Source organism: Pecten maximus, chromosome 16 (genome assembly GCF_902652985.1).
Source record: "Pecten maximus chromosome 16, xPecMax1.1, whole genome shotgun sequence".
Classification (NCBI taxonomy): domain Eukaryota; kingdom Metazoa; phylum Mollusca; class Bivalvia; order Pectinida; family Pectinidae; genus Pecten; species Pecten maximus.
Window position 1 is genome coordinate 37,746,879 of NC_047030.1, and position 22,518 is coordinate 37,769,396.

The following is a 22,518-nucleotide window of genomic DNA, read 5'->3' on the forward strand; positions in this document are numbered from 1 at the left end:
CTTGCGCTTAGTTCTAGGATCACAGAATTACCCGCGTCTGCATATCCATTAGTACTAGAGGAATGAGCGAAAGCAGATGCAACCAGATTCCCATTTAACATAATCTCCAACCATAGTTTTGTATTCGCTTTGGTTAGAGAGTAGAAGTGAAAAGCGTACAGACCCTCGGTATCAGCTGTAAAAACGCCATTGGCACCAATGACTGAGTTGAAATTTGTGATAAGTTTATTATAACTGAGGATTTCTCCTTGAGTAAGATTAAGATGGGCTGTTTGGCCTTGTGTAAAGGCTACTGCTGGAATGTAGCTCGTCCGTACCTCCTCTCCATCTAGATAACGATAAAACACTGTCAATTAAATACTGAATAAAACATCAGCAATAAGCGGAATAATCGCCCATGGCAAAACACAATATACAAGAATTATATTACTTCTTATTAGTGGGGTGACACCTGATGGATGTCACAGAAAGAATGAAGCGTAGTGAGGGGCGATCACTCTGTTCAGCAGTTTCCATCAAAACTGCTCAACCAATGAGATACATATGTGTTGTTGGGCCGCGGAGGCCGAATGGTTAAGGTGTCTCAACACTTTTTCACTAGCCCTCCACCTCAGAGTTGGGAGTTCGGAAACCGACGTGGGGCAGTTACCTGGTACTGACTGTAGGCCGGTAGTTTTTCTCCAGTATTAGTTATTTACCGGTACAGACAAGTTATTTATGTGTAATAGTCATTTACCGATACAGACAAGTTATTTTATGTGTATTAGTTATTAATAATATGGCAAAGTTATTTTATGTGTAATAGTCATTTACTGATACAGACAAGTTATTGTATGTGTAATAGTCATTTACCGGTACAGACAAGTTATTTTATGTGTAATAGTCATTTACCGATACAGACAAGTTATTTTATGTGTACCAGTTATTTACTTACACGTTAATTCTTTATATGTATATAACTTTTTCATATTTGTACTAGTCATTTACTGATTTGATTAAGTCATTGTACGTGTTTTAGTAATATACTGATATAGCCAAGTTATACGTGTTTAAGTAATATACTTATATAGCCAAGTTATTGTACGTGTTTTAGTAATATACTGATATAGCCAAGTTATACGTGTTTTAGTAATATACTGATATAGCGAAGTTATTATAAGTGTTTTAGTAATATACTGATATAGCCAAGTTATTATACATGTTTTAGTTATATACTGATATAGCCAAGTGAGTATACGTGTATTAGTAATATACTGATATAGCCAAGTTATTACACGTTTGTTTTAGTAATTTATTGATGTAGCCATATCATTATTCTAGTTACTGAAGAAAATGAACTATTCTTTTTACACATACTATTTACTTACATCGGTGCCATTTTCCTTAATCATTTATTTCAAATACAAAGTTATTACCATTGGTCAAATTGATATTTAACTATCAGTATTGCAGCTATAACTCGTGCTATATAACTATAGATGCTACATTTCGTTATACAGTTATGTGATCGCACAACGTTCCACGATGTGCGATGTGCGCACGCACGATGTGCGATCTGTGCGATACGGATCGTGCAGGAAAATGTGCGCACGATGGGCGATTGGAACGGTACATGTGCGATAGGTATCGTGGTCGATATAAATGGGGAACGAGTCATCTAATTATTCAAACGTGTGGAACGATTGTTAAAGATATACAACGATTAACATTTTACGAGGCAGCTAATTACCATATTTTCGGTGAAATATATGCAATAATTATTAGGAATGAAATGGAATACCGATGTATAGTTAAATACATGTAAGTATTATAGAACTTTTTATAATTTGCTCGGACGTCGTCGAGGACACCACTAGGCCTTGGCGAGTCGAAGAAATCCAAATAGATAATAAATAACTAATAAATGAACAAATCAAACATAGTATTAATAAATGAAATGTGTTTTATCTTGTATTTTTTTTCCTATCGGTAATTCCAGCCTCTTGTCGGTAAATCATTTTTTCTTGTCGGCTCAATATTACCTGTCGCAACCATTATATCAGACCACAAAATATTCCAAAATAGAAAAAATAAACAAATCATACATTGTATTAATAAATAAAAACTATTTTATCTCTCATTTTCTTTCTTGTCGGCTTCTTGTCGGTAATTCTAACTTCTTGTCGGCTCGTGTCGGTCATCTAGTTTCTTGTCGGCTCTTGTCGGTAATTAATGAGACCCGAAATGTGTATTCAGCGAGATTATATACAGGCTATTTATTTAATACATGTAGAACTAAACAACAGATAAAACAACTTGTTATCAATGTAAACATTTCTGTTGTGTTTAAAAATACATAATATATGTAATGCATGTATTAAGTATGATAAATAATCGTAGTGATGTCCGCCAACCATTCTGGTACATGTAGATGTATCACCAGGCCGTCGAAAAAATCACGAATACTTGCGAGACAATATGACGGTACTTAAATGGCAAAAATTAACAGGTCATACATGTTCCATAAATAAAAACAATTGTTATGCAGCACGTATATATAAAAGCGACCATCTTATATCATAATTTTAATTGTTTCGTATATCTTTTCGTATAACTAGTTATTCCGTAATATTTATAACCCTGTCGTTAGCTGTGCGGTTTGTATCGCACATCGCACATTTGTGCGCACGATGTCCGCACGGTGTGCGCACGATGTTTTTTGGAACGTTGTGCGATCACACAACTGTAAGTAACAACAGCGGCTATAAATCATTATATGTGAGTACATAATAAGTTATTTTTATTTGTACAGTACCTTTATAAATCATTATATGTGAGTACATAATTAGTTAGTTTTATTTGTACAGTACCTTTAATTCGTATTTGAGGACAGTGGCTATAACTCGTGATATGTGACTTCAGCGGTTACAATTTGTTATATGAGTATTGCAACTATAATTCATTTTATGCAAGAAAATGGCTAAATTCGTTATATGTGAATACAGCGACTAAAACTCGTGATATATGAGTACAACGATTAAAATTTGATATACATGAGTACAGGGGCAAAAATAGTTATATGTGAGTACAGCAGGTATAATTTGTTATATATGAAGACAACGGATATTCGTTATATATGAGTACAACGACTTATTCGTTATATGTGAGTATAGTTGCTACAATTCGTTATAAGTGAGCACAGTCAAATAATAATCAAATGAAGATTGGACATAATCATTGCTCTTTCTGACTACTTACGTGTCCCTATGTTGGAAACAACAATGGCGAATATTAGTAAAACAATACCCATAACGGTATACAACTCCAGGTAACTTTGGTCCACTATCTCAACAACACTCTCTTTTATAATGATGACATATGTTATATTTCCCGTGTCATGTATTCATCGAACGTCCCTTTCATATCTACACACTGTGTTAATTCGCACATGTTCCAAAGGTATGTTTATCTTGTCTGACCGAGAAAACATTGCTGGATATAACAGCGGACCTCACTGAAGGAGGAATGCCGACTTAAAAAAGTCTTTGCAACTAGAATGTCGTGCAGTAATTTAGATTTTGATTTACAAGTTAAACATTGAACTGATAGAGAGCCATTTTCTTGATTTTGTAATGTCAGGGTTATATCCTCATTAAGAAATACTGAATCTCTATTTATAATGTTGTGATTTCGGCAATCATAGTCCTATTGCTAAGCATGTTTTGTTACAAGATTGTCTGGACTGTGACAGAATCATAAATTGATATTGACCAGGTTGTCGTGATTGTGACAGAATAATTAGCATATAGTGACAGGGCTGTCGTGATTGTGACAGAATAATTAGCATATAGTGACAGGGTTGTCGTGATTGTGACAGAAAAATTAGCATATAGTGACAGGGTTGTCGTGATTGTGACAGAATAATTAGCATATAGTGACAGGGTTGTCGTGATTGTGACAGAATAATAAACATATATTGACCAGGTTGTTGTGACTGTTACCGAATAATAAGCAGATATTGACCAGGTTGTCCCGATTGTGACTGAATGATTAACATATAGTGACAAAGTTGGCCTGACTGACAGAATAACAAATAGATATTGACAAGGATGAACTGACTCTGAAAGAACAAGAAAAGGCACTGAGAAGGCTGCCCTGACATAAAAAAATAAATATAAACACATCTACAAGGTTGTCCAGACTGTGAATGAACAACAAACATGCAGTCACCCGAGCTGTCCGGGATGTTAATGCGGACGACACTATGAAAGGAAATTAGCAAAGCTCATTTCAAAATTTTCTTTTTCAGCAGGTTTTTCTTCAGGTCAATATATCAAACACATCACATTTAAGAAATATGTTATGCTAAACATAAGCTTGCGTGCACATCCAGATTTGGTGAACATATCTGCCAAACCTTTTATCAAACTCAAACAATAGATTAGTAATTACAACTCTAAAAAGTGAAGTGTTGTTCATCTGACAGATAGTTGACATTTGCTAACCCCACATGCCATATTTCACATGTCTACTCCACGTGGTCTCTGTGCAGCATGTTTATATAGTGTATGCATTAGATTAAAACACATTCACCCCGTGTTATTTTTCATATATGATAAATATATCACTAATCACAAACAGGTCAATTACTTTGGTTGAGATAACATGCTGTGTTTTCTCCTCAGATATGCTCGGGTTAACTGACCACATCATCATCAAAGCTCTAATCCTTATCGCTGAACAAAGATGGCATTACATATATTTGTTCATGTGTTAGTCTTAGTTGTACAAGTCTCCTTTCATCTTCCATTTCGCAATGCCATAAACTAAGGACTGATGCTGTGAAACTGGAAAACGGGCGCTTTTGATGAGTTGGCGGATCCTGGTCAGTTTATTTTGCCAGGGTCTAGGTGGCTGTGTTATGCCTTAAAATAAATGGCCCTATCTTACCAGTGCATAAAAACGATTGTATTCTACTTTTCATTATTACTATTAGAACAGATAAAAGACATTATAAGTGTCAAAGATAAAATTATTTGAGTTCATATTTTAATGCAAAAAATGTTATACACATATATATTTATAATTCCCCCGTTCAATTAGAACAGTCCAATTACATGAGTGCATAGTAAAACTAAACCTGTTAAACACGCTAGTCAGTCTCTTTAGTGAACAATGGAAGAACAAAATCCATCAATCACCAGTTCTAGAGAGAGATATGTATCTGATACAGGAGAAATTATGTGAATCGAAAATACAGCCCAAATATGGCCGCAATGGTTTTTAAAGGCAGATGCTAACGAAAATAATGTCTTCCTACCCTGTTCTGACAGATGTTTCTGTGTTTTTGTAAATTTTCCATTGAAATTAAAAAGCATACCTAGATATTTGAAGCTATTAACAATTTCTACATCCAGCTCATTATATTTCCACGATTCATTATATCTAATTTCCCCACCGTTTCTAAAGACCATAATTTTCGTTTTTTCGACATTCACCTCCAGGTTCCATTTTTTAGAATAATCATATAAGGAGGTTAACATGCACTGTAGACCTTCTGGACTATCGGCAAATAGGACTGTATCGTCAGCATACATCAATAATCAAAGTACTGGAAGTACTGTAAACGAACATTATTGTTTAATGCAAAATCAGTAATCTTCTAAGTTTAAAGTCGATAAATTTACTGATATTGGTTTAGGAATTAATTGCAAATAATTTGAAATGTTTGCAGCTGTTCTGATATGATTGAACACATGCATGTTTCTGTAAGGTCCTAATTGAAATTGGAAGTTTGTGGATCTATCTTGGATGGATGAAAATAAAATATGTCTTTTTTCTTTTGGGAAGGCATCATCAGTTATAATACAGCCAGGACTCTGTGACCTAATTGATGCCAACTTCTAATATGCACTAAATTTAGGCTAGTTCCATCGTTAGTTTAGCATATTTCAACTTAATATGATGAAACACACATAAAGAACTACTGAAAACCAAAACCGGAGCTGCTAATCAAGGCCCGGATTAGGAATGTATCCTATTGAAACTGTACTCAAGCATGTATGGTACTTCAAAACAAAAACTTTACTCCTTTTGTTCAGGAATCATTTGATGTTAATAAATCTTTATATGAGAAGATATACTTCTGGTATAATTACAGTATTGTACACAATGTGATAAAGAATAACAACCATATAAAGACTATCTTCATCAAATAATTCAGCAAACAGTAAAAGAAAACTTCAAGCTTCATTTTCAACTTCAAAGCTGATAAAGGTTACAGTCCATTCGATGGGATGACACATTCCCTATGTATTGTCCCTTTCCAATGTTGATCATCCAATCATAGTGAACCACACAGTTCAGCAATGTAATTGCACAAATCACATCCTTTATGTGGAGAGAACATTTGTCAGGGTGTTATAAGATTCCATAACAGTATGCAAATTTGTGAATCATTCCATATCTATATCTATATTTATACCGTACGTGTATATATTTACACATCAAAATTGGAATGACACAGGAGATTTGCAAGTTTAAGTTCACCATCAGTCATGGGAGGTTTATGTAAAATGTTATATTTACCGGGGTAATTAGTAATTTTGATAATATTTTTATGAAGCTCTATTCTGTAATTTCTACCAGTGCTTATATTAAAGAATGGACACAATTATATGTTATCCAATGTCAAAATTAATCATATGTAATCATTCGCCACTCGAGGCCTGATTGCCGTCAGTTGAATTACCAAAATGGACCTGAAATCAATATTTTTAAAAGTGAATGATCTGTGACTTGAATATTTCATAAAAATAATTTAATACATCGTTTATTCACTTCATTCAGATCTTCAGACCCCACATAATTTGTGAAGTCATATATAGAAATACATGTATATGAACCATTTTGTTATTGATTTATAGTTCACACAAGTAAGCACTAGATGTAAGCAGTAAGTATATGTACCGCTATCTACTGGCATGACTTTGAGTGCAGTAGACTACACTCGCTTTGTGGATATTGACAGGATAACATATATTTACATACTAATTCAATTTTAGAATTGTAACTGAAATCTTGTAGCAGCATGGCACAAATAGTCATCTGAACATTTGTTGTATATTGAAAAAAATATTTAAGGTAAATATTAACTTATTTGCTTAACTTCAATTTTCAGTTCATCAATTCATCGATTACTCCGTGTTTGAAGTATGGTGTAGTGAGAATTTCAAATCTTGATCATGACTTAATGAAAATTCTAAATTAACAAATTATTAAAATGAATTTGTTTGAAAAATAACACAAGTTCCACAGCAATACATTGTATTATATAGAGTATCAATCACAATATATCAGAAATTATAAAACTACAGATAACAATTAACGGCTGAATATCAAATTAAGTGAATATCACAAGTATTTTTGCATTTGTTTTTAGATAATCCGGATTTCCGTCTTTAAAAAAAATGTACCTAGTAGACTTAGTGCATAGTAAACGTAGCCATGTAACCGCTGATTTTAATCAGATTGATTTAACATGAACTTAACACCGTCTCAGTAGTTCGTCGAAAATTTGGTCGTGAATTCGGTATTACCCGACATTATTTCTATTTTAAGAAAATATTCATTGTATGAGACTTTTGTTGACTATATAAAGCTAGGGTATTTTCCGGGGAAACTACAATGGAAAAAAAGTGTCTATGAAAATGTATATAGAGTAGAGGAAACTGCATGGTTAGAACGTATGCATAACCACAATGACTTTTTCAGATTTAAATTTATTCATTCTAAGATTAAACCACATTATTTATGGAAATTGGCTATTAAATATCCTCAGTATTATAAATCTATACACTGTATCATAAAATTATGTACAACATCTCGTATGTTGGACCATATGGCTTTATGCCACTACTGTGGTATTTTATACAACGATACTTTAATGCATATAATTCTACATTGTGAAAAGAATACTGCTATTCGTGATAAATTATGGTGTTTTTTATTTAATATGTTGGGTATTGATTTTATTGCGTACCTTCACAATTTATCAGATTTTGAACTAGTTAATGCTTTATTAGGAAGCAAGTTAGACTATGACATGTCTAACGAAGACAACGAATATGTAAGATTAGCAAATGTAAATTTTCTGAATGAAATGCTTAAAAATATAACCCAATTTGCTAACAATTGATGTTTCAATATAATTACTTGTGTGTGAAATAACTTTGTATATGTATATTCAGACTATTCTTGTTTATATGTTGATTGTATGATGTAATTATTCTATTTGTGAATCTTCATTTGTGGAGGACATAAAGAGAATAATAATAATCGGCAATTGCGGTAATTCAACTCTAACGACAATCGGGCCGCGATTCGCAAATGAATAATTAATTTAAAATTCGGTCAAATAAACCTCTAATATTTTATATATGATACAATTAGGCATTGCAGAACATATATTTTGGTCAATCCTCAGAAAATAATGCCAATTTATATTATAATTAAGCCCCATTTTTCTTCGTTTCGGTATTTCCAAGTCCGCTTCACGTGTGGTCCGTTTCAGTAAATATTCTCGTCTTTGCCGAAATAAGAACAAGCTATATAATTGTTCATTTTAAACATGACAACAATTGCCAACCACACGTATCCAAACATGTTATTGTTGATATCATCTGAATATTGTCGTAGTTATGTCATGGAAGAATCGACCAATCAAATTGGTTTACCTTTTGATTTCCGTAATCTTGCAGTTACCTCCCTTACAACAGTAAATACGTTCCAAGTATCGCCTACAACAAGCAATATCGTGCACATAACAAGATATTATCATTTGCATTTGATTTATTGGTCATTTTCGTCAAAGGAATTTGGTATATGGAAATCGATGACAACGTTAACGCTATGACCAGTCACCCTGACCACAAATGCCACCTAATTGTAAGCCTATACATATGTAACAGTTCTTTCTCGCAAACACGTACAGTAACCTATAGTATGATACCATGTATCGTCTCGTATGCCGTTATTGATATATTTCTTTCTCTAAATTATAGAAATACACACCTAGTTGATAATGATGTTACATTCTAGAATATATATATTACACATTTAAGTAAATCGCGGACATATTTGCAGACCTATGCTATAATGTCAGCCGTTTTGGAATGAACACGGAAGGGCAAACCTTTCTAAACATCTGGAAACGAATGCGCCTGCGCAATAGTTGTTTACATAAATATATTGACCTGGAGTTATTCGCAAAGTTCAGGTTCATTTAGTCTTCACATTGCGCTAGCGTTATGCATCTTGAAAACATCTACTGAATACATTTCAACATTTTCGGTAAAACTACTCTATAAAACAAAGATGTTTTTGCAAGTAAATTATTTGAAGCGTAAGGCAATGGGGCAGCCATATTTCATTGAAACGGACAGTAGATGGCGTATTGGTGAATGTGGTTACCAAATATGGTAATATTTCTCAGTCCAGTTCTTGTTTGCAATAACCGAACATTAATGTTCGTTTAAAAAGAGATTACGCATTTGCAGTTCAAAATAGGACAATTATCACTAATGCAATTCATTTCAAAATCATTTACATATATTAAGTACAGTATTGGTGACAATATTTCTCCTTGTAAGAGCCCGGTTCTGTTAGGGAAGCACCGACTCAGTTGACCATTAAATTTAACGCAACCTTTGACGTTTTCTTATAGTGAACTATTTTTGTTTAAATTTCCCCGAATCCAAACGTTAATCAGTTTACTCCATAATTTCCCCCTATCGATAAAATCAAAAGCTTTCCTATAATCTATAAAACAACAAGAAAATCTTTCTTTATTTCTTAGTCTCTTATTGATTAAAGTGTGTAACACAAAAATGGCATCGATTGTTGAACTGCCCCTTCTGAATCCGAATCGTGCATCTGTCAAATACTATTTTCTTTCTCCCAATCCAAAATCCTGTTGTTTAAAACAGTGGTTAGCAATTTACCAAAACAACTTACAATAGATATACCACGATAATTGTTAGTCTCATTAACGCTACCTCTCTCGAAAATTGGCACTATGCAAGATTGTGACCAAACTTCCGGAAAAATCCAGATCTAAAAATAGCATTGAATAATCTTTCTAAATCTTATTAAATCCTCACTGCAGCTCTTATTTGACTTTAAATTGTTAATGGCCTTAATAATTTCTTGGGCTGTAATAAAATGATCAAGACCTTCGTACACTGGTTCTAAATCAACATCAGGTAGGTCTGTACATGCGCCATTATCTACATCCATGAGATTTTTAAAATGTAGATAAAAATCATCTAAATCGAGTGAGGAGTTAACTCTGTTCGTTTTGGACTTTTTAAATAGTTTAAAAAATTGCCGTGGATTGCGTTTTTTTTTTAATTCTAGCATATTTCCTTCGTGTCGCTTATACTCCCGCTTAAGCCTATATTCTATTTTTTTATAACTACGCTTTGCAGTTAATAGTCTGAGGTGATTTCCTTCAGATTTGTCATTATTAAAATTTGCCAAAGCTCTCCGGTATTCAACATAAAGATGTTTACAATGAGGAGTAGTCCATGGTTTATTCTCTGTTGCTTTACTTACGCCTCTCTTTCCTGTCTTACGCACAGAGTTTTCCCTGAGTTCACAGAAAGGTAAAGTACAATCATTCATTATGTGACATATATTGTTAAACTGTTGATATGATCAAAGGTTACCATGCGCACTCGTGAAAAATATCAAAATATTAGCCCCACTCGTGAAATATATTTGGTATTACTGAAGACACTGTTCGATATTCTGTTTATTACATTTTTTATCAACGAAAAACCTACCCCGTATGCTAACTAGGCCTACAGCGATAATTTGTAAACAAAAAAAGTAGTTCCCCCTGTCCAGGTGCTGACATATATGTCGGGCTTTCTGAATGGTCAATTATTTTTGTATTTTCTAATCATTAATTTGATTGGTCAAATCAGCAAAAGTGATATTTTTCACTATGATATTTCTAGTGAAAAATATCACTTTATAGAATGAATGATTTTTGATATTTCACTGGTAAAAATGTAATAAATCTTTGTTCGCCTTTCTTTTTTGTTTGCGTTTCTAGATTACATTATTACAAAACTTATTACTAAAAAAATATCAAAATTAACAACACATAAATTTAACCGAGTGAGTGTGAAAGGGAACGCATGAAGATGTCCTGAAAGAGAGAAAGAAAGTGCCACTTTCTTGATGTTAATATATATATAACATAAATAATGAATTAGTGTGTATGAAAGAGGGCGGCAGAGTATACTAGTTGAGAGTGCAAATTAAATCAAGAAATATTAAAAGAAAAAGAAATGATGAATAAAAAAAGGGGGGGGGGTAATAATAATTGTACGTTGATGAAATGGCTCGGTGCTCTATATAGCACCAGATACTTTGATGTCAGATGAAAAATATAGCATGTATGCAGTTACAGAACATTTTAGGCAATTAACGTCACCAACTAATAAATACTAACACGCACCTTGCAAGGTTTATTTATGAAATCAAAGTACTGAAAGTACTGATGGAGGCCTTAATCAGATGAAAAGGTGATATTTGAAATAAAGCAAGAAGAATGATTAAACTGATATCAACATGATTGTTGATAGATACATTCAAGAGTGAGGTTTTAAGTACTTAAACGTTTCTTCTCAAGAGTTTAAAGCCAATTAGATGAAATGGTTTTCAATCCTGATGGACACACAGTGTAATGGTTTAACTGTCTTGATGTACACAATGTTTTTAACCATATTGAAGTTTCAAACAAACTTCTACTAAAGTATTTAAACATATCCACTTAAGTCTTTAAAGTCAACACTTTTAGTTAGGTTGTTTAACATTTCTACTAATTGTTTAAACAAGCTTCCACTTAAAAATAGTTAAACATTTCTACTTAAGTGTTTCAAACAAATTTGTGTTTTAGTAGTTAACATTCATAGTTAGGTGTTTAAACCGTCCTGATGAACATAATGCTTTTAACCATCCTGATGACGGTCTTAACTGTCCAATTAATTTAGTTTCAAGCTTCAATTGTCCAGTTCACAGAGACTAGTACTATTGAATTGCATTATCAAAGACTAATTATTATACTGATCTACAAACAACTGTCAATTATACGGTTGTGTATATCAGAATAGTATTGTTATTCACATGGTTCTATTAATATTGTTTAACATGACAGGTTGAATTTTTATTAAACATTTACGATGTATTTTTACGTTTAAGAATTAATCTGTGCACTTAAGTATACATGTAATTCAATTAGAAACAGAAATAACAAGAACACATATAATTCTTGATATGTTGAATTCATGACAGCACCTAGTCATTATAAGTTACTTTTGAGTATGAATTAAATGAACAATGGAAATACCAAACACAAACAATGTTCTTTCAACGAAAAAATAGAGCTATACAATTATAATTATGAGTTATTGTGTTTTTTGTATTATGAGCCGCCTGTCAAAGGATCATATACATACTGTATTATAATAACATTGTCAGCATAAATGTGTGTGTGTGTATATATATATGTGTGTGTTTCATCTCTACAATGTAAGAAGTTTTACAGTTTTGAACAATACATTTTACAGACACATTGTACGCTGAATGTCTGCATACATAACAGGAGTTAGCTTCCGACATAAATTCAAATGTTCTAAAACCATTTATTAGCCCACCATCATCAGATTTTTTTATCTAACAATCACTTTTTGTGACGTTGGTCCTCCCCTGCCCCCTGTAATAAATATTGTAAACAGAGCGCATGCTTAATTAAATTTAAATCACTGCCTCCGCTAGGGATCGAAGCCGGGCCTCTAGCTTACTAGTCTTACACTCAACCAATTTGGCTAAAGAGAAGATCTCTCTAGCTGAGCGGTAGGGCTATATTGCGGCTAGTATTAATACCAGGGTTACAATATAAACAATTTCCCAGCAATATTGATATTTATTGAAGATATTAATGATATATATATATATATATATACTTCAAAAAGTAGTATATGGTATGCAATTGGTAAACATTTTGATTATCTAAAATTATTTTTCATTTTATTAATTAGTCCAATTTTATTCTGGCCCTGTCACCACCGGAATCGGAAAGCAATGGACCAAAAAAACCACATATGCTTTATTGTGTTTTTCTTCTTACTTAGTTTAAATTAAGAAAACTAAGCTTATCATTTCCCAAAACCTGTGTGAATTATATTAAATTCAAAAATTCATTATTTATAAATTTATACGCACGAAATAAAACACCTAGATGGGACTAAATGGGTGTTCTTGGGTAAATAGATATATGATTTATCCATATATGTAAGGTAGGTGTTATGTCACATCTGATTTTATTGTATTTGCACCAAATTCTATTTTGCACCAAATTCTTAGAGACACTAAACGGTGTCGGATATAATTCCACGTTTTCATATAGTAGCGCGCTCCGGCCCTACACCAGCCATGGTGACAGGGCCAGAGAAAACTCAGACTATTTATCAATATAACACAAAATTTTCACAGCTTTGTGTACATTACATAAAATAATTTGAAAAGGTTACATTTATAGCTGAAGATTAAGACAAGCTGGTTAAATCATCAGTTGTAAAAATTGTCATGAAATGCCTTTCCAGTTGGGGTACTCTCTAATGATGAACCATTTAGATTTGAAAATATTCCAATTGTAATTAGTTACAAGTATAAGAACTGAATGCAGATGTCTATGGTATGAGTCTTTATTATTAATACTATAACCAACTGCAGTTAATATTATTCCAAAAATTCCAAATTCTGTATATTCTTTGAGAGGGAAGAGTGCAGTAAACATCACGAATGTCGGAATGACCACTACGACTAACAGATACGATAGTTTTGTTAGCTTTATAAGATAAACGATCGGATTTCAGCATACTATCACTGACCCATGATACATGTTTTTTTTATGAAATACTAGCTGCGATAACGTAGATCTGGACGACAATAAGTCTGTCTCAGAGCAGTGTAGGAAGGGTACTGTATGACTTCGTTCTAATGATGCAGTCTGATCAGGCTCTGAATCACTAACGTTAATCGTAAACAAAGTTTAGTCCTAAGTAATTAAAGAAAAAATAAGGTAAACATGTGAACAAATAGCTTAACAACTTTTAAGCAACTTGCCTTTAATTCGTGTTAATAAATACTCTAGTGACAAACATCACACTACAGAGTTTCGGATGAAGCCCTTATCCAAAAGGCGCTCCCATTTTGACCGATTGATCATGTGATCAGACGTGAACAGACGGATCACGTGATCGTTGATTTTAATAACATATTTTGATACAAAAATATGAAATATGACATCTAAAGAGACAATTAAATCTTTTGTAAGTTATTGATTTCTGATTTCGACTTTTCAACACACACAACAAAAATGAGACATATGGATACGAAACTACGAGTAAAGCTAGGATAGATGTTTACATAGAAAATAGCGGTAAAGTTGCGACATCATTTTAGTAAGTGATTGAAACAACTGAACAAAATAACTGTTTTGTCGATTTTTTTTACGTCAGATTTTAATGTTTTTATTCTTGCAAATACCGGTATTTTGTAAAACGAATGTCGGTACGGTTCTTGTACCGAGTATACCGGTTGCCAACCCTTCTTTAGATAACAGGCTACCACCAGACGTCTCAAATATATACATTTTTCGTGTAATAGCACTTTATTTGAAGTCTTGAATTTTTTCATAAATGCATATATAGTTTAACTACATCGTAATATGAACCAAAAGAAACTGCAAAAAAAAAAAAACAAAAAAAAACTGAATGGTAATATAATGAAAGCGAGAGGTTTTGACGTCACATCTCGTAGGTGATCGTAACATGGCAGGCGTAAACGTCCCTATAAAAATATAAACACATTATGTGGCGGTTGAAATATTATCTCTTCAAAATAAATGCGTCTTTATCTATTTATTTTCTCATTCATGCAGGTCGTTGGTTTTTACTTACAATCAGATACGCGTAAAATATTCGACCGTCTGTCACCTGCGTACTAGGTACTAGCTGGCCTACTAACTGACCGAGTACCTGTGTGCCTACTATGTGTAGATATAATGTTTTTGTTATAATTAATAGGCTCTGGTGGCATTCGAAGTCGATGTAAAATGAAATATATTTCTTTTGGGGGATTTTATGAGAATTATAATAAACAATTACAACATTCAAAATATAGATCTACTATCGAGATAAATTGGTTGTGTATTGTGTCGGTATGTACGAGTTGTCTCCCGTGATTACGGGAATAGCCGCTTGAGGTACCAAACGATTGGTTCCGCAATGAAATCCTATAGCTGATGCTATAATGTGAGGCACGCCTCCCATAAAAAATAGTATAATTAATTTTAATTTGAATGTTGTATTGATGGAGTAATAAAAGACATATATTGTTAACACACCCGTTCACAGCATCATGACTACCAAGTTCAACGTTTAATTCTTCCTCTATCATCTCGCTTAATCTCTCTAAAATCATTGATATATTTTCTTTTTTCTACAACACTTGTAGGAATAGACTGTCTTGTGATCAAACTGAAAGTAATAGGACAGTGATCGGAAAAAGTATTAAAAATACCACAATGAAATTTCGTTATATAATTCCAATTTCTGATATCAAAAGTATTAAAAGTATTATATTAAAAGTAACGCTTTAGATAGATATACGTAAAAGTAATATATATTCTATCAATTGGATTATTATCAATTCATGATTAGTCTTATTTTATTAGGAAGTTTACAAATATCTTCCTTGAGTTGATAAAAGGGATCGTATAATTCAATCAAAAATATTCTCATTCTCTTTCTTCATCTTTCAAGCCGACAACTTAAATTAACATAGTTAAACAGTTTATCTTGTACGCGAACATTTCAATCATGTCTGAGTGGTACTACAGGTGTTCAAATGAGAGGGGCAATGACGCGGACAAATGTAGTTGGGGTTTAAAGGCTCCCAAGGTTAAGTAGGTCACTGTGGGGCTAGGTCAAGCTGGGGTTAAATCATTACTAGGTCAGGTTGGGGCTAGTGATGCTGGAGTCTATGTAGGTCACGCAGGTGTTGGGTTAAAGTAGGTCAAGTTGGGGTTAATGTAGGTCAAGTTATAGTTAAAGAGACGTACTTACTACTGTTAGGTTTAGGTAGAGATGGGACATTGGACAATGTAGGATCCAGGGAAGTAGTGTCGATGTGTGAGGGTTAGGGTAAATATAGAATAAACTGGGACATTGAACCCTGTAGGATCCAGGGACGTATTGTGTATGAGTTAAGTTTAGGTAGAGATGGGACATTAACGTAAGCAGGAATGTTCAGATTGTATTGTCGATGTTTGGTCAAGTAAAAGAAACATAACATGATAAACTTCATCATACAGCTGATTAGAAATATAACTTACTGATGGGCAGGCTAAAAGGACCATATCAAACGATTTAGTGAATGGATACTATTTTAGCCAACCATTAACATGTATTAGGTCGTTCAAATCGCTCTTCGATGAAATATGACATCTAAAGAGACAATTAAATCTTTTGTAAGTTATTGATTTCTGATTTCGACTTTTCAACACACACAACAAAAATGAGACATATGGATACGAAACTACGAGTAAAGCTAGGATAGATGTTTACATAGAAAATAGCGGTAAAGTTGCGACATCATTTTAGTAAGTGATTGAAACAACTGAACAAAATAACTGTTTTGTCGATTTTTTTTTACGTCAGATTTTAATGTTTTTATTCTTGCAAATACCGGTATTTTGTAAAACGAATGTCGGTACGGTTCTTGTACCGAGTATACCGGTTGCCAACCCTTCTTTAGATAACAGGCTACCACCAGACGTCTCAAATATATACATTTTTCGTGTAATAGCACTTTATTTGAAGTCTTGAATTTTTTCATAAATGCATATATAGTTTAACTACATCGTAATATGAACCAAAAGAAACTGCAAAAAAAAAAAAACAAAAAAAAACTGAATGGTAATATAATGAAAGCGAGAGGTTTTGACGTCACATCTCGTAGGTGATCGTAACATGGCAGGCGTAAACGTCCCTATAAAAATATAAACACATTATGTGGCGGTTGAAATATTATCTCTTCAAAATAAATGCGTCTTTATCTATTTATTTTCTCATTCATGCAGGTCGTTGGTTTTTACTTACAATCAGATACGCGTAAAATATTCGACCGTCTGTCACCTGCGTACTAGGTACTAGCTGGCCTACTAACTGACCGAGTACCTGTGTGCCTACTATGTGTAGATATAATGTTTTTGTTATAATTAATAGGCTCTGGTGGCATTCGAAGTCGATGTAAAATGAAATATATTTCTTTTGGGGGATTTTATGAGAATTATAATAAACAATTACAACATTCAAAATATAGATCTACTATCGAGATAAATTGGTTGTGTATTGTGTCGGTATGTACGAGTTGTCTCCCGTGATTACGGGAATAGCCGCTTGAGGTACCAAACGATTGGTTCCGCAATGAAATCCTATAGCTGATGCTATAATGTGAGGCACGCCTCCCATAAAAAATAGTATAATTAATTTTAATTTGAATGTTGTATTGATGGAGTAATAAAAGACATATATTGTTAACACACCCGTTCACAGCATCATGACTACCAAGTTCAACGTTTAATTCTTCCTCTATCATCTCGCTTAATCTCTCTAAAATCATTGATATATTTTCTTTTTTCTACAACACTTGTAGGAATAGACTGTCTTGTGATCAAACTGAAAGTAATAGGACAGTGATCGGAAAAAGTATTAAAAATACCACAATGAAATTTCGTTATATAATTCCAATTTCTGATATCAAAAGTATTAAAAGTATTATATTAAAAGTAACGCTTTAGATAGATATACGTAAAAGTAATATATATTCTATCAATTGGATTATTATCAATTCATGATTAGTCTTATTTTATTAGGAAGTTTACAAATATCTTCCTTGAGTTGATAAAAGGGATCGTATAATTCAATCAAAAATATTCTCATTCTCTTTCTTCATCTTTCAAGCCGACAACTTAAATTAACATAGTTAAACAGTTTATCTTGTACGCGAACATTTCAATCATGTCTGAGTGGTACTACAGGTGTTCAAATGAGAGGGGCAATGACGCGGACAAATGTAGTTGGGGTTTAAAGGCTCCCAAGGTTAAGTAGGTCACTGTGGGGCTAGGTCAAGCTGGGGTTAAATCATTACTAGGTCAGGTTGGGGCTAGTGATGCTGGAGTCTATGTAGGTCACGCAGGTGTTGGGTTAAAGTAGGTCAAGTTGGGGTTAATGTAGGTCAAGTTATAGTTAAAGAGACGTACTTACTACTGTTAGGTTTAGGTAGAGATGGGACATTGGACAATGTAGGATCCAGGGAAGTAGTGTCGATGTGTGAGGGTTAGGGTAAATATAGAATAAACTGGGACATTGAACCCTGTAGGATCCAGGGACGTATTGTGTATGAGTTAAGTTTAGGTAGAGATGGGACATTAACGTAAGCAGGAATGTTCAGATTGTATTGTCGATGTTTGGTCAAGTAAAAGAAACATAACATGATAAACTTCATCATACAGCTGATTAGAAATATAACTTACTGATGGGCAGGCTAAAAGGACCATATCAAACGATTTAGTGAATGGATACTATTTTAGCCAACCATTAACATGTATTAGGTCGTTCAAATCGCTCTTCGATGAAATATGACATCTAAAGAGACAATTAAATCTTTTGTAAGTTATTGATTTCTGATTTCGACTTTTCAACACACACAACAAAAATGAGACATATGGATACGAAACTACGAGTAAAGCTAGGATAGATGTTTACATAGAAAATAGCGGTAAAGTTGCGACATCATTTTAGTAAGTGATTGAAACAACTGAACAAAATAACTGTTTTGTCGATTTTTTTTACGTCAGATTTTTACGTCAGATTTTAATGTTTTTATTCTTGCAAATACCGGTATTTTGTAAAACGAATGTCGGTACGGTTCTTGTACCGAGTATACCGGTTGCCAACCCTTCTTTAGATAACAGGCTACCACCAGACGTCTCAAATATATACATTTTTCGTGTAATAGCACTTTATTTGAAGTCTTGAAATTTTTCATAAATGCATATATAGTTTAACTACATCGTAATATGAACCAAAAGAAACTGCAAAAAAAAAAAAAAAAAAAAAACTGAATGGTAATATAATGAAAGCGAGAGGTTTTGACGTCACATCTCGTAGGTGATCGTAACATGGCAGGCGTAAACGTCCCTATAAAAATATAAACACATTATGTGGCGGTTGAAATATTATCTCTTCAAAATAAATCCGTCTTTATCTATTTATTTTCTCATTCATGCAGGTCGTTGGTTTTTACTTACAATCAGATACGCGTAAAATATTCGACCGTCTGTCACCTGCGTACTAGGTACTAGCTGGCCTACTAACTGACCGAGTACCTGTGTGCCTACTATGTGTAGATATAATGTTTTTGTTATAATTAATAGGCTCTGGTGGCATTCAAAGTCGATGTAAAATGAAATATATTTCTTTTGGGGGATTTTATGAGAATTATAATAAACAATTACAACATTCAAAATATAGATCTACTATCGAGATAAATTGGTTGTGTATTGTGTCGGTATGTACGAGTTGTCTCCCGTGATTACGGGAATAGCCGCTTGAGGTACCAAACGATTGGTTCCGCAATGAAATCCTATAGCTGATGCTATAATGTGAGGCACGCCTCCCATAAAAAATAGTATAATTAATTTTAATTTGAATGTTGTATTGATGGAGTAATAAAAGACATATATTGTTAACACACCCGTTCACAGCATCATGACTACCAAGTTCAACGTTTAATTCTTCCTCTATCATCTCGCTTAATCTCTCTAAAATCATTGATATATTTTCTTTTTTCTACAACACTTGTAGGAATAGACTGTCTTGTGATCAAACTGAAAGTAATAGGACAGTGATCGGAAAAAGTATTAAAAATACCACAATGAAATTTCGTTATATAATTCCAATTTCTGATATCAAAAGTATTAAAAGTATTATATTAAAAGTAACGCTTTAGATAGATATACGTAAAAGTAATATATATTCTATCAATTGGATTATTATCAATTCATGATTAGTCTTATTTTATTAGGAAGTTTACAAATATCTTCCTTGAGTTGATAAAAGGGATCGTATAATTCAATCAAAAATATTCTCATTCTCTTTCTTCATCTTTCAAGCCGACAACTTAAATTAACATAGTTAAACAGTTTATCTTGTACGCGAACATTTCAATTATGTCTGAGTGGTACTACAGGTGTTCAAATGAGAGGGGCAATGACGCGGACAAATGTAGTTGGGGTTTAAAGGCTCCCAAGGTTAAGTAGGTCACTGTGGGGCTAGGTCAAGCTGGGGTTAAATCATTACTAGGTCAGGTTGGGGCTAGTGATGCTGGAGTCTATGTAGGTCACGCAGGTGTTGGGTTAAAGTAGGTCAAGTTGGGGTTAATGTAGGTCAAGTTATAGTTAAAGAGACGTACTTACTACTGTTAGGTTTAGGTAGAGATGGGACATTGGACAATGTAGGATCCAGGGAAGTAGTGTCGATGTGTGAGGGTTAGGGTAAATATAGAATAAACTGGGACATTGAACCCTGTAGGATCCACCCAGATAGCATGACTACGTTGGGCCAACGTTGGCCCACAGATGTTGACTACGTAGGGCCAATGTTGGCAAACTACGTTGGCCCAATGTAATTTTGCTCATCGGCCCATCGTTGGCCCAACGTGTTGGCCCATCGTTGGACCAACATTGTATGTCAGATAGCCAATGTTGGCCCATCGTTGGACCAACATTGTATGCCAGATAGCCAACGTTGGCCCATCGTTGGTTTCAAGTGTGTATTTCCAACTATTGGTTTCACCTTCATAGGCCCAACACTGGCCCAACGTAACAAACAGTAGATAAAGTGATGCTTATGTGTAATGCTGGCAACATAAAAATTAATCAGTTGTCATATTGGCAAGTGCTTTACAATTTATTTGTATATGATGACAATACAGTGATTAAATGTACATTATTCTCTTTTACAATCAACAGTTTTAAATACAGTATGTTATGTATCATTATAAAGAGTAAAAACTGATAAATGATTATCAGATGTTAATTTTAGTTATCTGTCCCAGATCAGTCATGTTCGGAATTGTCACTAAGCATAGCATTGATAGTTGCAGTAGCTGCCTGTTGTGTCCTTTTTTGTTCCTCTCTCCTTTTCCTGCCACCATCGCGATCACAAACAAATCTGAACCAATCATTTGCAATTGCTGCAATTTCCGAATCTGTTGCTGTCGCACACAGGCGGTTCTTCCTTACTGTAGCTGTTGGAATAAATAAACAATATATCAAATCTACACAGAATGTAAAAATCAAGCGGCACAGATGGCCTGAATCGCTAACCTGGACATTTCTGCAGTTATGGCATTATGGCATTAAAGTAATTTACATTATTATATATAGATTATATATATATATGAAATTTATCAAGTAGTAATAACGACAGTACAGACAAGTATTTTCGAGGCAATCTGCCCCTTTATCAAGAAACAAGGGAATTACAAACGATCTGACATTGAACATGGAACAGCTACACAAATTTTGTAGATAAATATACTTAGTATATATGTGTGTGTGTGTAAGAAATGAAAAATAAATTCTGAAAACTTTATGACCCCGATATCTAGCAAGCAAAAGTGTACGTACGGTAGTGTACGTACGGCAGGTGGTCTTGTGGAATTAATTAATATACTAAAATTACTTCAGGAATTGAAACATATAATTAAAAAGCAAATCATATAGCCTACTTACATTGTCTTTTGATCAAAGAAATGCTCTCTTTCTTCTTCGTGATTAATCCAAATATCTTCTTTGTAAGTCGAAATAGCACGTGTACTGTGTACAACCAGTTGAACAGCTCGGACAAGGTCCCTGATAAGAATGTAACATCTGCAGGCAGCTTGACCATCCCTAGTATCAGATGTCACGGTTACCAAGGGAACTGGTCCGACCCTTGCTGTGAGAAGCGCTGACCCAGTTTTGTGGGCAGTAAACATGCATAGAAAATGGTATCCTTAAACCGGCCACTAAAATATTTACCAAAATATGTATGTCCTTGTTCCTGTTTTACTACAGTATAAAAGACTTTAATGTATGATTAGTTATTCTCACGCAAACAATACATTTTATTATATAGTGATTTTGAAAAAAAATCACTATTAAAAAATCTTATGAAGTGTATTTTTAAAAATGATTGATAATATATATATCAAATTTGATTACAGATAATCACTTTTGTTTGAATTTGTTGTAAACCTGCTTGGGCTTACAACATCGGGTCAACGTAGGACCAACGTTGGACGAACCTAGGTAATTCAGCACTGAAATGTACTAACAGGGGGCCAATGTTGGGCCAA

At 33.6% G+C, this 22,518-nt stretch overlaps 2 protein-coding genes across 2 annotated transcripts in view; both read right to left on the reverse strand.

The window, feature by feature from the left end:
• The window catches only part of LOC117344813, an 8,906-nt gene extending 5,517 nt beyond the window's left edge, over nt 1–3,389 (reverse strand). Inside the window, exons 1-2 of the mRNA XM_033907638.1 lie at nt 3,238–3,389; nt 6–328 (exon numbers count right to left, since the gene is read on the reverse strand). Coding sequence (XP_033763529.1) covers nt 6–328; nt 3,238–3,289 — 375 coding nt within the window. The 5' untranslated portion in view covers nt 3,290–3,389. The remainder of the gene's footprint in view (nt 1–5; nt 329–3,237) is intronic.
• A 17,678-nt stretch (nt 3,390–21,067) lies between these two features.
• Nucleotides 21,068–22,198, reverse strand: LOC117314723. The gene is made up of 2 exons (XM_033868813.1): nt 21,914–22,198; nt 21,068–21,426 (listed from the first exon to the last, which is right to left on the reverse strand). The coding sequence occupies exons 1-2, from the start codon at nt 22,068–22,070 to the stop codon at nt 21,236–21,238; spliced, it is 348 nt and encodes a 115-aa protein (XP_033724704.1). The 5' UTR covers nt 22,071–22,198; the 3' UTR covers nt 21,068–21,235.
• Nucleotides 22,199–22,518: the final 320 nt, after the last annotated feature.